A 16,797-nucleotide genomic window follows, 5' to 3' on the forward strand; every position below is an offset into this window, starting at 1 on the left:
CATTGGAAGATTTTTTTCCCCATTGTAGTGTCACCAATCATGAAAAGGGATTCATGTGGGAGTGGGGAGGTGTTGAGTTGAATTCAATGTTAGCCCTGTTCAGAAATTAATAGACATAGCTAATTTAGGTCCATTGATTTCAATGGTTTTACTATGAGTAAAACTTAGCCTGCTACAACCCATTGCTTGTTTTAAATGAATCCCAAATAACTTTGTACAAAGCAGTTCCCACATGGATGGAAACTGTTGGATTCTAACTCCTATCAGCCCCCAACCAGCATGTCTATCAGGCAGGGATGATGGGAATTACATTCCAACATCTGGGTCACAGCTTCTCTCCCCCAGACCCCACCCCATCCCACCTGGCTTCAAATATTGTGTGAATGGCCACCTAGTTTCTCTGCATTCTAACAAAGGGTTCCCTGCAACCCGTAAGAATATGAGAATAATTCAGATAGAAAGCGAGGGCTCTTCCTCTGTTTCTTCAAGGGTTCTGCAATCTGTAGCTGCTGTCAACAGGTACCTTCCATATTCTACTGTGGAGGTGTTTTGAATTGCCCTTCTACACCCGCTACAGCAAAAGACCAATGCTTCTTTTAAGCAACTGCTTGCTTTGCATTGGCCACAACTGCTTGTCTATTCAGATGCAAGGGTTACAAAAAGACATCAACATCAGGGAATTTTTTTCATCAATGCATGATTCATTTTCTAGTCTACTGCTGAAGGGTCAAATGACAAAGAATCTTTGAAGCAATTAAAATAAAATAAAATAAAATAATAAAATAGGGGCTACACTGAAGGGGGAAAGCTTATTCCAAACAGTACATGATTGTGAAAATGAGTAGACAGGTAACACTGCAAAGTGATGAAACACTCAATTTAAGTTTTCCACTACAATTCGGCAGGGGCGAAAGACACACAACTCTCACTAGATCAAAATATTGGAACAAAGTAATGTTTCAATGATAAAAGGAGATGGCATGGACAAAGTCCAAAAGTGGCTGTGACCAAAGTGTAGGAGTGGCTGTGGACAATTTATTATTATTATTATTGACAAATTTAAAGTGGTCTTGGGCAGTTCTCCTCCCAAAATTGGCATTACAGAATCACAGCAGGGGACTGTGGAATTGGTCTGTTAATTTTTTTGTTAAAAGCTTTTTTAATGGACTAATTTAGGGGGGCCTTGGAAGGTCACAAGTCTCCCTTTGGGTATCACAGCAGTATATACGCCTATGTTGTTTTGTTTTAAATGAAGCCAGAAGTTTGGGAAGCCTCAGAAGGCGAGCACTCTCATTGTTTTGTTAGTTACAGATCTCATTCTTTGGGACAGGAAAGGGAGGAATGCTGGGTGAGGCCTCCCCATGTAAGAGGTGTGCTTGTTTCATATACACAATCTAAATTTCTGTGCTTTTCTGATGGCTTTAATGGCAGTTTGGGGTGAGAAGCCAGACTGAAAGAGGTGATTGAAGCCATCTGTTCTCAACAAAATTGTGGCTCCCTGCAAGGATGAATGAGAGGTGATTCTTGTGCACTTTAAGAGTATATGACCAAGCTGCTAGGTACGATGTACACTCTATAGAAAAAAAATTATGCACTTTATTTACTAGCACTGCCGTGTACTAACTACTGGAAATGTTCATCATTATGGTTTATATGTTTTAATTTCCTGGTATCAATTTACTTGCTGTAATGATTTATAATTTATTCTATAATGAATTAAAAATATTATAATATCCATATTATCAAGCTGTCATATTTTTTATTTTATTTTTTGAAGTGAATTTGAATTTAAAGTATTACTGAATGATGTATTTATTTGGAGGTTTTTTGTTGCCGTATTGTGAGCGGCCCTGGGCACATTTATATGGAAAAGTGGCATACGAATTGAAACAAACAAATGATAAAAGCATGGGGTCTACCACTGGACCAGAACCCCTTAATTAAGAACTAAGGAGATACAGGACTACAAAGTGGAGATAACACACAAGTGAAAATTATGAATCATGGACATGTGCTCCACAATACCCCATGGGCATGTTATATCAATAAATCTAGGACAGAGAAAGATGTGTGGCAATTTATCAAGAGTTCCTTATGCACCACATATTTCTTTGGAGAGTGAAAAACAAGATGGTACTGCTACTGCCTCGACAACATCAAAATATAACTGTAATTACCGAATCAGATTTAGATGAAGTAATGAAAAATGGCCAATACATAGAAAAGACAACATGGCTCTCAATACTCTAGTAAACATGCCTCCCTAAAGCCAGATTTCTCAATATAATCTGAGCGCTAGGAAAGCAAACTAAAGTGATATTGACTAATGAAATGCTGGCATTTGCACTCAGTAATTGTTTTATATTTTCATCATAGGATCAAACACTTGCAAAAGCGTTTTATAACACTTTTAAATAAGCCTCAAGACCTCAAAAGAGAGAGAATAGATCAACGTGTGAAATTTTAGAGATGTAATTTTTCTTTCAACCCAATAGTTAGTAGTTCACAGTTGTATATGATTTCTATTAAATCTATATGGTTAAGCGGACAACTCTAGAGGACGTAATATGTGGTTTTGCTTTGATTTCCTAAAGGCAACTGAGCTGCCCTTGTGCAAGCTCTGTGGAATATTGGAATTCATTCTCCACAAAAGCTCCTTGGGTCTACACATGCTATTCACCAGGACAGACATATGTTTTCTACACACGTGGGAACAGACAGGCTGTAAGATGTTCATGAAAGTTATGTAAACTAGCTAGACTTGAAACCCCACCTTTACCACTAGTCCTTGCTATTATGAATTATCTTATTCAGATAGAACATTTCATGGCAGAGCAACAAGGAATTCAACTTTGGCATAATATGATCGTGATGACAAGCCTTTTTGTTTCCTGCAAAGAACCCCAACACAACACATTTGCTGCAATGAACTCATTTATCTCAGTTGGAGATCACCTCTGTCATATGTCTACGGATAGCTCCGAAAACAGAAATTAGGAAAACAATGAGAAAACAAAAAATGAAATTGGTGCAGTAGTTAGGGAGATTTGAAAGCTACAACTTACAGAACCCTTGAAGTTTAAGTATTTGACCAACCACTGGAATGCACATGCTTCACTGGGGGGCCATTTATGAAAACTAAACTAATTATCTCTCAAAAGTAAAGTTAAACAAAGACCAAATAATGCAGCAGGTCCTGTTATGATGGCTTGCCGGCCACCCCTCCTAATGAACTGCTTTAAGTGATTCAAAGTATGGGAAGTTGTTCCCAAAGTGGTGCTTTTTAATGCTTCCCTCAGCTTTATTATATTCTTCAGGCTAACATGCGGGCAAATCTTAAATTTCGTTTCTGCAGTAACATTTGACCCAATCACAAATTAGCTATTTTAGCTCCTATATTATGTAGAAAAGCAAGAGGTTAACATGATATTGGACATCAGTTAATCATGCTGCTTTATCAGATTTCTGTTTTGGTTAGCCAGAGGAGTTAATCTTGCAGGTAGGAAGTGCCAGCAAAGGAGGAAGGGAGTGTTCAGAATGGAAAGGCAATATTTACCAGTCATACTGCTGTCTCTGTTAATTCCATTATGAAGCTTACAGTGAACAAAGGCTGCATCAAATAGCCACGATCCAAAGAGGTTCAATATACTGTTGACTTTTGGCCTGTGGGGAGCAGGAAGCGGTCGAGGCTCAGAACTAGTCTGGTTTGGGCTCGATAGTGGAGAAGTGGAAGATGGCTGGTGTTGTACTTTGGAAGCGTGAGCGGTGTTAGCCTATTGGAATGAGAGATGGGAATAATCCATTAGAGAATAATTTTTGAAAAGTCATATACTCAGTCATGTCTGACAACACAATCTTCTCTTATGTAAAGCATATAAAACCATTGCTTTACTAAGCGTAAATACTCACTGTGCTGTTTTTCAGCATTGGCTTATTTACAGTTACAGCTCGATGCCTGCGGTTGTGAGGTGGAGTTGTGTTGACAGCTGTGGTCTGGGGCATGCTCAATCTGTTTACTGGTGTGGGCGGAGCACTATCTGCCCGAGGCCTTGAAATACCTGAAAGAAAAAAGGGAATCTCAGCATTAAGTTCTTTTAAAATCCAACGCACTGGGCATTTAAACAGCAAAGTAGTAACGCACACACATCCATTAATTCCTCCCATACCAGCACCAGTGTTAAAAAATATCTTGTTTTGAAATTAGTTTTTAGTTAAGATTGGAAAGTGATCGAGGAAAGGATTTAGGTAACCACATACAAGACTGCTGCTTACCTTTCAAAAGGGAGCAACACGCACATTTGCACCTAAAAAGTGGGAAGAGTAAGAAGACCAACAGGAAGCAAAGAGGAACAAAGGCCGCCCGAAAGCCACTTTCTTTCCAGCCATGTTATTGCCACTGTCAGTTCATTTTGATCTAGCAGAAACAGGCTGCAGTTGACTTTTTTTAAAGGATAAATCTCTTTCCATTAAACTAAGATAGCTAAGGAATATAAGCTTAAGCCAAACGGTGGCTTAGTGCTATCAAGCAAGCACGCAGGTTCCTCGGGAGCAGACTACAACAGATTTGCTCCTCATCTAGTCTTGCTGCAAGTTTGGCTCAGCATGATGTCTAAATCCAGGCTCGCAGCTTATCTCTCCCAGACAAGCCTCCAGCTTGAGTCAGGCATAATGTTAAGCCAAACCATAGCTTAGTGCTAACAAGCAAACATGTACATTCCTGGAGCTTTGGTCCTGCTGCCACTGTGTTGCTGTGAACTAACACACAGTTTGAGTTAGTGGCTCTTTGTCTAACTAAGCCCTGTTCCTGGTTTGTCTGCCCCTAGTGGAAGCCCTGTTTTCAACCTTCTGCAATTGGTGTATCAAATGGCCGATTTCTACTTCTGAAAGATACTATTAACTGCTAGTGCACATTGTTTATATCGTTATTGTGTGCTACTCGGTAAAGAAGCGTTTGTGCAACCGCTTGCACAAACAGAAATCACTAGTGAAACAACACAAATGCTAATTTCTTTTGTGCCACCGTTACACCGGATATCTCATTTAATCCTTTGGAAAGCAAAATGACAGTAAAAACAATACTTATCTTTGAGAGGCAATTAGTTCAAACAGTTCTTTCACAATAATTAATAGGCAGGCAAATGTTGATCTTATTAATATTTTGGAGGGCCCTCTACACTTGTTTATTGTAAGAAAAGTACACATACAGGGAATGGTGACACAGATATTTGTAGTAGCAGAGATTAGTATAGAAGGTAAAGTTACTAAAAAGGGTCCTGCAGTTTCATATCTCTCATTTTGGTGAATTCTCATGTATCACAGGCCCACTGCCAACCTGACATTCCCCAAACCTATATCCTACACTCCCAGCTAAGTGTAAATAGCATTGCAACATTACATAACAAGGCCTCAGAGGTCTCTTGCATCTCCCTCTCAGGCAAATTATTCTCTTTGTTCTGTTTTCAACATTTCAGTATTACTCATGGGGGAGTATAAAGCATCTGCATCAAGGTAAGCGCTATTCATGATGCATGAAGGACTCAGGTTTGTTAAATACCCACAGTTCTATAACATTTTCAGGTCATAAGTGCATGCTATTCATACAACAGTTCTTCACTGACAAGCAGAATATCAGGGGAAAAAACCAACCTTAAGTAATGGATAATAAGAGGACAGAGGCAATTTACAAGTGTGTGATTGGCAGTACTCTTCCATCTGCCTTGGTACAATGATTAGCACAATTGAAAAGGAACTGTGCTACATTTCATAAACAAAGAAGCAGTATTCTGTTATGAGGAACAATTCATCCAAGAATTCAGACTTTGTTATTAAAAATAAATAATTAATTAAATGGCCATGTTAATATGAATTATATGGTTTCCTTATAATTAAGAAGCGCTCTCTCTCATACTGCAACAGGCTTTAAACAGCATTCCTCAAAGTAGAAGGACCACACTGTTCAGTTTACTGTACTTTTCTTAAAGAGTCCACCTTCTTTGGCAGCTGGAAGAGGAGGACAGGACAGAGTACAAAGAAAGAGCTGTGAGTGAGGGGGGAGGGCTTTTCCTATCTGTGGACCCACTGGAAAACTCAGCAATGCCTGCTATACCTGGAACTGGGTGTGGAGCATGCAGCGGATGGGACACAGCTGTGGGCATCCTGAGGAAGTTCCATCTACCTTGGGCCTGCCCATAAAGAGCAAGTCTAAAATAAGAGACTAGGGCAATGTTCACAGTGTCCAAGAACTCTTCTTATTGTGAGACTTTTGTGGGTAAGCTGAGAGTTTGTTTGGACCCTAGGTGAGAACCTGGAGGCTGAGAGGGAGGGTGTGTTAGGAAGGAAAGGAACCGATATTGATTTATGTAACTTTATATGAATGTAACATTTTTATATGTAACTGTGTATTTTTGTAGTATTTTAAGTTGTCAGTTGTTCCTTCAGTTTTTTGTACACTGCTTATAGATATATTTTAAATATATTTAGCAGTATAAAAATTAAATAATCAATTCTCCATAATCCAATATCCATCAGCCCAGCTTCAAGACAGAGATCATTTTATCACAGCTGTGTCATAAATCTGCATATAGATGAATCTCAGTAGAAAGGTTGGGTGGTATCCAATGCACACGTTCCATTAGTGCAAGGATTTACACAACAGACTTCCCCCACCCACTGCCCCCAGGTTGTCTCCAAATCTGCACAAAATGCTTGCATTAACCGAGTGACTTACTTAGCACTACATTGGATTCAACCCCTTAATTGCAAGACCTCACATATTTAATCATAGACAAGGTATTAAAGTCATGTTTTTAAAATAGCACGTCTGCTTGTTACAGTGAGAGAGACTTATACCATATTGCAAGAGATACTAACAATTTGGGTGGTGGTTATTTTTTAAACGACCAACCTACTGTTCATATTTAAAATGCGTAAGCCATAATGCTGCAACCAAGCAGATTTTTTGTTGCAAGAGTATCTGTATGCCAACCATTTTTTAAAATAGAACTAGAAACTTTTGAAGCATTGTCTTTAAGAAGAACCACATCAATTTAATAGAAAATTTCTATCATGACAGAATACTGCAGCTTTCCAGGATTTGATGCAAACCCCAACCACTGTTAAAATCATCACCCCTGCCCCAGATTCTTGTCACCCAGGAGAGTCCAACAAGTTTTAATACCATATCTGGGTAATCTTTCACACCCACTGGTTGTAAAGACAGCAACTCCTGGAGAAAAAAGAAATTATATTGCTACTATATTATGTACTGCAATGGAAACATTTCCATAAAGCAGTTTTTCAGGAAAATGAATATTTAGTAAAAGCATTTATGGTTTCACAAGAAGAGGCAGTTTTAATTAACACCAAACACAACTGCTGAGAAACTCCTGAGAATGAAATTCTATTGGAGGTAACAAGTTGAAATCATGACAGGTTTTAAGGCATCTAGCTGAACATATTATCAATTACTTTTCAGTACCTCTAAGCAAGATATGGGAGCCCTATTTAGGAATTATTTTTGCTGGGGACCATTCCAAAAAGGGAATAGGGGAGGTTGCAGATCAAACCCCAATATCTTGTTGCAAGGGCCTCATTGCCCCCAAAGCTGTTCATCCAAACCTATTTTGAGATTGTGTGGTTGGATAGGTGAGAGGGGCAAGATGGCACCAGAACTGGGAGCTCAATTTGGTCCAGAAGTCACTGGTCCCCAACTGATGAAAATAGAATACAGTTGCTGCACAGATGACAAGGAGAAAATAATAATTAACACAAACAGCCCCGCAGACAAACATCTGAAATATTAGATGTACCAATACAAAGTATTAACATCTATTTGAGTTGCTTACAAAAGGCAAGTAACATCCTATAAATCAAGAGTAGAAAATGTTACCTAAAAATGCATCCACTAAGCAACTGATCCCACGCATAGCACGAAAGAATATTTGAGGCAGATGTTTAAGGCAGGGATACTGATTCAATTCCTGAGCCATTCCACTCACATTCAGGAACTGTTCCTGAAATTTGGGGGTTGAGCTTATAATTGCTGGATTACTCAAATCCACAGGATTACTACAAGGGAGAGAAAAGACTCTGTTTAATCATAACACATTTAACAGATGTAAAAAGTAAAATACACTAAATATTGAAATTTTAAAATGTTATTTTTTTTAATAAAAAAGCTCTGCTATGAGTTAGAGATGTCAAAAAACAAGTAGCCTTTATAAGATTAAACCTACCAATTAAAATATAGACAAATCATTGTACTATGTTTGCCACTTTTGAATATTTCACAAGTATCCACTTCCTATAATTATTTAGCTACCTTCAAGAAGCTGACAGCATCTGTTTATAAGAACAGTGATCAACTACACCCAGCAAACAAAAATGCTGAAGTCTTTTGCAAATTAAAAGTACTATTAGCAGCAGTTACCCTGAGGCACATGATCTTTGCCTCCAGCTGAGGAGTATGAAATGAGACAGTATTGCAAGACCCCATGCAACTGAAGAGACAAGGAAGCACTAAGGTACATCAAAATAGGCTACTTGGTGTGTGTAGCTGCTAAATATCTGAAGGGAACCAAAATGGAGGGCATACAGAATTGCAAATGAAAAGTATTTGAAGCCATGAGTGAAATGTTGAAGGGCAAAACTATACATGGTGTTCAGGAGAATAGTTGAAGACAAACAAGCATCAGGTACTAAATTCCAAAATGACTATACAGTGGTACCTCTGGTTGCGAATGGGATCCGTTCCAGAGCTCCGGTCACATCCCGAGGAATTCGCAACTGGAGGTGCTGCTTCTGCGCATGGCGCGGTTTAGCGCTTTTGCACATGCGTGTGGGACGAAAACCAGAAAAACACTTCTGGGTTTGCCATGTACGTATCCCAAAGGATACGTAACTGGAGGTGAATGCAAGTAGAGGTACTACTGTATCTCTATCACATGCAAGCTAGAGAGAAAGATCTAGGAACTTATCCTACTATGAGTTGGATCTTGTCACAGGCACCTGTGAAGCATTATCTGCCACAATATTATACACCTCTTCCACAACTAGGGCATCTGATTCCAATAAACCACACCCCCAAGAGGACTCATTCACATATATAACGTATCAAATTTTGATAAATACGCTAGTAACATTGCATGCTTTTTGTTATGTACAGTACCTCAGCATATGTAAAAAGCGAAACCAAGTCTGGGCAACACACTCATTATCCATTTCAGGAGGAATCAGACTGGCATCTTCATCAGGTATTTTAAAAGGTGGGAACGACGGCCCGTATGTAAAACGTAGCAATCTGGAGGAAAAGTCAGACTATCGGTGAGTTTGTAGTTCTGCATGATTTCACTCTGCCTAATTACAAACGATGCATCCATATTTCATTGGAGATATCTGCTTCCCTCTCACCATGGTGAAGCATGGGGCTTCCTCCAGGTTGGAATTCACCTCACTGGTGGAGGCCAGTGGAGAGAAGCCCATGTGTCATCCTAAACCATTCCCCAACCATCAACATGAGATATTACAATTGTGCTCTTTCTATCATTTTTGACATGTGGCTTGCCCAGAAAGTATGCCATTTTCAACCTAATAAAGAGTTGAATGCTGCAGTTCCCGCATCCAAAAAAAGCTAACTCCAGACACAAATAGGGACAACAGAGAAACCAAAATATGTGCAATGAAGTGTTTTGGGCAAGGGAGACACAGAGCTTGCCATTTGCTACATACAAAAATGACAAGGAAAAGCTATACCAGAAACAAATACTGTCTGGTTATGTCAGTTGTCAAAGAGTTCACACTTTGGATCAGGATGTTAAACAGAAACAAAGGAGAACAAAAACGTTGAGAGTGTTCTCTCAGCCACTGCCTTTCATAAAATAAGATCAGATAGATTAGGTCTATTTCAGGTCTTCCTTAAAAATAAAAATAAAAACACACACTGCAAAGAGCCCCTTCTCTCCACCTCAGTTCATTGACCAACAATGATATGCATTCCAGGCTGGACAGGACACTGATGCCAAGTTCTCATTGAGCTGGTAATCCCGGGTCAGAATGCAGGCTTCTCCCTGACATGTCAATTTACTATGTGCAGGCATTCTTTTTAAAGATATGGTGGAGCATTCCATCATAGGAGCTCTGACCTATATTTTTGAAATACAGTCATACCTCTGTGAACGTTCGCCCCCTCGACTGTCCATTTCAGTGGACGTCTGCGGCAAACCCAGAAGTACCGGAACAGGTTACTTCTGGGTTTGCCGCTTCGCGCATGCGCAGAAGCGCAAAACCACTCCACGCGCAGAGCGACGCTCTGTTGAGTGTCTCTTTGGTCGAGTGTCCGGGGCTCCGGAATGGATCCCGGACGCTCAACGAGGTACCACTGTATTACTTCCCAGGCACAGGTTTTTGCCTCCTCGGTAAGAACTAGGTCCAAGAACAAGGTTTAAAACTTATTTTTAATACATGGGGCACAGTCCAGTGTGGTACCTGAGAGTGAAAAGCAGTCCCCCTTTTCTGTAGCAAAATGATGGATTTTTTAGGGTGAAGGGAGAGATTCTACTAAGACACACTATATAAAAATGGAAATAACTACATTATTAGCGTACAGTGGCAGGCTGACATATGGGGCAAAAAGCAATAGGTTTTCAGCTACCTGGCTGTAAGGGCGCAGATTACTTTGCTCCATTGCTCCACCACTGCAGAATGATGCCTCCAGTTTGCTACCATCTCTTTGGCAGTTTTCCAATAAGGTGGTGTGGGGAAGCATCGGGAACAGGCTAGTAACCAGACTTCAAACAGCACACCAATCAGCTTCTCTGCCAAATTCTCAGCAATGCCGCCTACAAAAGAAATAAAACAGAGAAAAGGGCTTAAAAAAAATTACCTGTGGGGTTTCTTTTTTCATCACTGAGGAAGAAATTTCCAAATATTCCTTGGAGAAAAACAGCAATCGGATATTGGGGATCTTATCAAAATAAGCTGATGTGCAAAGTGTAAAATTATTTGAATGGGATAGTAAAGTTAAAATTATCTTGGGTTTGTAGACTTTCCATGATTAAAAAGAATAATTACCTCAAATCCTATTGCTATTTTTAAATATTAATCTAAAATAAGTAATTCACGTATTATTAGATGGCAAATGTTAACACAGCTAAAGATCTATCATCGAGAACATCAAGAACACTCTAGAATGTTCATGCACTTAAAAATGTAAGAATTTCAAATTTAAGAATTGGGAGACAGGAAAGAACAATCTAACCAGATGAAATATGGGAATGGATGTGTGTGTGGGGGGGGGAATATCCTATCTAAATTTATGCATGAATTCCAAAACAATGCAGCACTGGTATGCAGTATATGGCAGCCTTAATTTATGCCTAAAGATTGCAAACTTATTAGAAAACAGTAACAAGTGGATGCATCCACAGCCAGGGCAGTTTCTCAGCTTCTCAGTGCTAGGGCTCTTGCTAGACAAGACAGAAGTTGCAGCCACCAGCCTCCTGCCTTTCAAGCCCTGTGCCCTTTCTCTCCCAGCAAGCCCTTTCTGCCTTTTCTCAAGGGAAAGCAGGCAGAGAGGCAGTATGCCAGGCCTGTGCACTGTTGTTTGAAGGCATCTTGAGTAGCTTTTAGGCTACATTCAACTTAGCAGAAAGAGGGATTTTTTGCTCGTGAGACTCTGAATGGCCAAGGCTCTCCAGGTGCCTTGGCTATGAAGCTAGCAAATAACCTTCATCTTTCCTCCCATTTTTGGAGTTGGGGAAGAGCACTGCACAGCTGATGACACAAACTCTGCCTGCTACTTCAGCTTCACCATTACAAGAAAAGATGGCTGCTTGCCAGAGGGCAGCGCCACTCCCCATGACAGTGTTGAAGCCTAGAAATCACTGCCTAGCCCTAGAGCACCTCTGAATGAATAAACGAGAGGTAGTAAAAGGGCCTTAGCAACAACATGTCAGTAAAAGCGGCATCTGCTTCAAATGGTAATAGAAATGGAAGTATCATTCAATTCCTGTAGCAATTCCAAATTAAGAAATTAAACAGAATCAGAATTGGACAATAATTATTTCAACACCATTCATTTCATGACAATAGTCCCTCTAAATTTTGAATGGTAGGAAAGAAAAAAAGATGAGGTTCTTAAATTGTTACACTCAGGCCAGAGCCACACACTATAAACAGTTATGGGGGAAAAGGTAAAGACCCAAACCTTGCACTGTTGGAGCTGCCAGGAGAATATCATTAATCTGTAGTAGAAACAATAATAAAACCTCCCATGTTTCTCTAGACATAGTGCTTGACTCACGAGCCAATTTCTGGACAGCTTTCAAAACTTGCAGACATAGTTTAATCTGACTGGTACCCTGATCCTGCCTGTAGAAGAAGAAAAACATCACTTACGCCTGCATAAACAGAGTACTCCCCCCCCCCCGCCAAAGATAAATTAGACAAGAGATTGGAGGCATTCTTACAACAGATGTTTTGCACCTCTAATAAGAATTGTTTTTAAAATGAAGCTGGAGCTAAACTATCTTCACGCAATCTTAGAAAAGCCACTCATCTTCAAAAGATTTGCAAAACATCTAAACTCACAATAGACCAGGATAGTTTGTAATCCACCAGGTTGAACACAAACTACCAATTCCATATAGTAGGCCTAACAGGAGAACACTAAATCTCCTGTTTTCACTGTCCAGGACAGGCAGGAGCTACTGAACTCCCGTGGGCCAGAACACACAAGTGTTGGTTTGCATTAGGCTTGTTCAGGCTTGAGTTGAGATAGCCTTGTTGCAAATATAGTAAATTGCATCAGATGAAGTGGAGCCCAAAGGGCAGCAAAATCTAAGTAAATGAATTGTGATGTTTGCATGCCAATATGAAAGCTGCCTGCAGCTTGTTTGCTCTTTGGTGGCCAGTGGCCACCAGACTTCACTGCAGCCAAGAGGCAATGGATTGCCCTGACATTCACTCCTTCCCTACAGAGAAAACTAAATGGCTAACAGATTCTTGTTCTGCTTCTTGTTCAAGCCACTAGGCAGCCCTAGGTATTCCAATTGCCATGCAGTCTGTACAGAAGACACTGAAAATGCAGGGTCTGTGCTTCTGCATACCACAAGTACATCTGTGCATTCATACTGTTCACATGACAATGGTATTCAAATTGCCTAATGCTCAGGACAGAGATTAATCCACATACTTAAAGCAGAAAGGCTATAAAAACCCACTTCCCTCCAGCCTTATAGTGTACCCAAAGCAAGAATTAATGTAGATGACCATTATATTTGAGAGTAACAAAATATTGTTGTTGATCAACTATTTTTCAGGGACTGTTCCCACTACTTCAAAATGTGTAGGGTATAGATTTTTAGAATACATATTTTACATTCTCATATAGCTTTCTTTTCTCTGTTCGTGGATTCCTGCTGCAGTAGAGACATACATTTTGCTTTTTTGTTGCTCAGCAAATTTAAATGTTAACAAAAACAAAAAGGAAAGACAAATAAGCTTCAACTTCAATTAGCACAAAATCCAGCAACGGAGATATGCGCATATAAGATTTGGATAATTTCAAAATGAACTTTTTATTCCAGCTTTGACATCTTCACCAGAGAGAGCACGCACCCTCTCAAATCCTTTCCCCCCCCCTTTTTTTTTTTGCAGCAGCAAATTATGGACATATGCTTTCTTAAATACACAAGTTTTAAAATCCAACCTCCAAAACAGTAGATTATGGGGCTCTTTTACCCTCCATGTTAATACAACAACAATTCTTTTAACTACACTTCTAAATAAATGTCTGCTGGTTACAATTAAACTTGGCTTGTAATCATGTTGCCTACATGAAATAATTCGCTCTCCACTGCTCTCACCTTGGTACAAATAGATTTTGTAGATGTTTGAGAATGCTCTGAATATAAAGGTTTGGTTCTTTAATAACAGGTAGAGGAATTGAGTCCTTAGGAAAGACCAGAGCCATAATCCAGTCTGTGTACACATCAACGCAGTGCTTTACAGTATCACCGTCTAAAGGGAGGGTCAGTCCATAACAAACTACCTCCATGGTCCATTTTACCTAAGAGAAGAAGAAGTGGAAAGTTACATGACCATATTTTTAACGTGTCCCCATTTGGTAGATTCTTCCAAATGAAAACCAGCACCACAGCGTAGCACTGTTAACATGAGATAGACAAAGGATACACAGTAAGAGATAACAGAAAATTCATCCTCTAACAACTGTATTATTTTAAATCTGGAAATACCATAGCATGTAGGCCTGGATTCTAAGATCCACCTGACTTTGGATCTTATACATGTCTACTCAGGAGTAAATCCCACTCAGCTGAAGGGGGCTCACAGTTAAGTGGGTACAGGATTGTAGCCTAAATGGAAATTTCCTGTACCCTCTCGCCCCACATACACTTGAGGACCTCATAGAGCCTCTCAAGAAGGTAGGACTCTCCCAAATAACATGAGATGGGAGTCTGCTGGAAGAATCACGCAATATCAGGTAGATTCCATTGACTTCCTTCAGTTAAGTTACCTTGACATTCAAGCCCGGTTGCTCATGCCAAGATCACACTTTGTGTTGTGCGAGAGATAAGGTGCTCGTACACAGGGTTGCTGAGCCAATCTACTTATCAGATATACTTTTATGCCACTTTTTATGTTTAAACCCTCACAGGACGACTCCCAACATATCAAATATAATGAGCACTAGGTAAAGGTAAAGGGACCCCTGACCATTAGGTCCAGTCGTGACCAACTCTGGGGTTGCAGTGCTCATCTCGCTTTATTGGCCGAGGAAGCCGGTGTACAGATTCCGGGTCATGTGGCCAGCATGACTAAGCCGCTTCTGGCAAACCAGAGCAGCGCATGGAAACGCCGTTTACCTTCCCGCCGGAGCGGTACCTATTTATCTACTTGCACTTTGACGTGCTTTCGAACTGCTAGGTTGGCAGGAGCATGGTCTGAGCAACAGGAGCTTACCCCGTCGCGGGGATTTGAACCGCCGACCTTCTGATCGGCAAGTCCTAGGCTCTGTGGTTTAACCCACAGCACCACCCGCATCCCATAATGAGCACTACATCTAACTAAATTACTGCCATGCAGCGCAGCTTGCAAACCTGTGGTTCTTCAGATGGTGTTGGACTCCCTTCAGTACCAGCCAGTATGGCCAACGGCCAGGGATACAAAAAGTAGTCCAGCAACCTCTGGAAAGCCACAGGTTCCCCATCCCTACCATAAAAGAACAGTGCAATTAACAATAAAATACCAGCTAACACAGCCATATATTATGTATATGCAACACACAGTCTTACAAAAGAAAGAAAAAAGCTTTAAAATTATTTCAGCACCGAATCAAACCAGAACATCATAGAAACTATAAATGAGAAGGTTGTTCATACAAATGGGTCTTTATAGTCCTCTTAAATGCCAGTAATGATGAGACTATATGTACTTCAACTGGGGAACTACTCACTTCTTTGTCTGTTTTCAGTAAACTCTCACTGCCAGCTGCTGATGGAGCATTTAAGACTTGGCCAAGGGGACGCACAACAGCATTTGCCACTTCTCTCCCCACATTGTCAGGATAGCTGTGAAGTACACTGGTGTGACCCTTATCATTTTGAAGTACAAGATGTAGGGACCTCCACTCTGAGTACATAATGCCTCTATACTGCAGAGTAGACTGTACCTGGAAGGGGGGAAAGGAGAAAACAGACTTAAAATTAATTTTAATTGATATTACTTTGGTTACAAAGGACATGCATATTGCAAACACTTGGCACTAAGAAGTGCAACCCTTAGCCTAATGAAAGGTATAGTTTTTCATGTGGAGATGCGTATCCTGCAGTACAGAAGTTGCTGTTCTTTTGCCACCCCTTGAACTTCCATCAGCTGACATAACTCTTCCACTCACCATGGTTTACCATTCAGTTTGCTTTAGCTGGAAAGCAGAACCAGCAAGCCTCTCTGACACTTAAGAATGCGCTTTTAATAGTTACTTTCCATTTTTATCCAGAATGTAACTTTGGTTCCTATTATGGCCACTGGAAACAGTTCATGCAACTGACAACACTGGAGTGCCATAATATTATTGTAGTGTCAGAGTGTCCTGGCACTTCTTTCTCAACTATCGCTCAGACCAACAAAGAGCCACCTCTCATGAACTGTCTAGTACACAGAAGCTGCTTGAAACCTCTTCCGTGCAGAAAAGCCATGCACTTCCACAAGCTTGCCATGGTGACTGGGTCTCATCACACATTTTAGCTTCACATTACTGAAAAATATTCAGAAGAGGGAGCACAGAAAAAGGAAGAAGTTGAACCTCAAAGAGACAGCAGCGCACCATGTATCCCAGGGAGGCAACTCCAAGCACCCCACACAAAATAAGTGCATGCTAAGGAGCAGGCTAGGGTTAGGAGACTTCATTCTGTATGTTAAGTCAGTATTGCACTTGGGGAGGCAGTTGCACATGAGCTGCCACATTTACCTTGGTTCTTCTCCCCCTTGCTGCTGCCCTGGGTTTCCGCCTTCTAGCCACAAAGGTCTATACAAGTAAACCCTTCTCAAAGGCTAGAAGGTGCACCCAGTTTAGTTGCCCACAGTGAAGTACAGTAACTTCAGAGAGACTATATGGGAAGATCCAGTTGCTGCCATATTGAGACATGAATGAAGGCTCTTTTGTGCTGTTTTCACTCTACATATGTTATTTGAATATTTCAGTTGAGAGGGTTGTGGTTATTTTTGCTTTTGATGTGGTTTGCTATATACCGTTAGCCCCTTTAAGCCATCTCCACTGGA

At 40.4% G+C, this 16,797-nt stretch overlaps 1 protein-coding gene across 4 annotated transcripts in view; it reads right to left on the reverse strand.

Annotated features, from left to right (window-relative positions):
* RALGAPB (Ral GTPase activating protein non-catalytic subunit beta) overlaps positions 1-16,797 on the reverse strand; it is a 56,911-nt gene that overhangs the window by 29,267 nt on the left and 10,847 nt on the right. For all 4 annotated transcript variants that reach the window (XM_083443962.1, XM_083443961.1, XM_083443960.1 and 1 more), the window contains exons 2-9: positions 15,473-15,688; positions 13,863-14,065; positions 12,203-12,366; positions 10,649-10,835; positions 9,167-9,298; positions 7,889-8,067; positions 3,910-4,058; positions 3,557-3,773 (exon numbers count right to left, since the gene is read on the reverse strand). In XM_083443962.1, coding sequence (XP_083300088.1) covers positions 3,557-3,773; positions 3,910-4,058; positions 7,889-8,067; positions 9,167-9,298; positions 10,649-10,835; positions 12,203-12,366; positions 13,863-14,065; positions 15,473-15,658 — 1,417 coding nt within the window. In that variant the 5' untranslated portion in view covers positions 15,659-15,688. The remainder of the gene's footprint in view (positions 1-3,556; positions 3,774-3,909; positions 4,059-7,888; positions 8,068-9,166; positions 9,299-10,648; positions 10,836-12,202; positions 12,367-13,862; positions 14,066-15,472; positions 15,689-16,797) is intronic.

The sequence above is a fragment of the Podarcis tiliguerta genome, assembly GCF_965153285.1.
Source record: "Podarcis tiliguerta genome assembly, chromosome: 6".
Taxonomy (NCBI): Eukaryota; Metazoa; Chordata; class Lepidosauria; order Squamata; family Lacertidae; genus Podarcis; species Podarcis tiliguerta.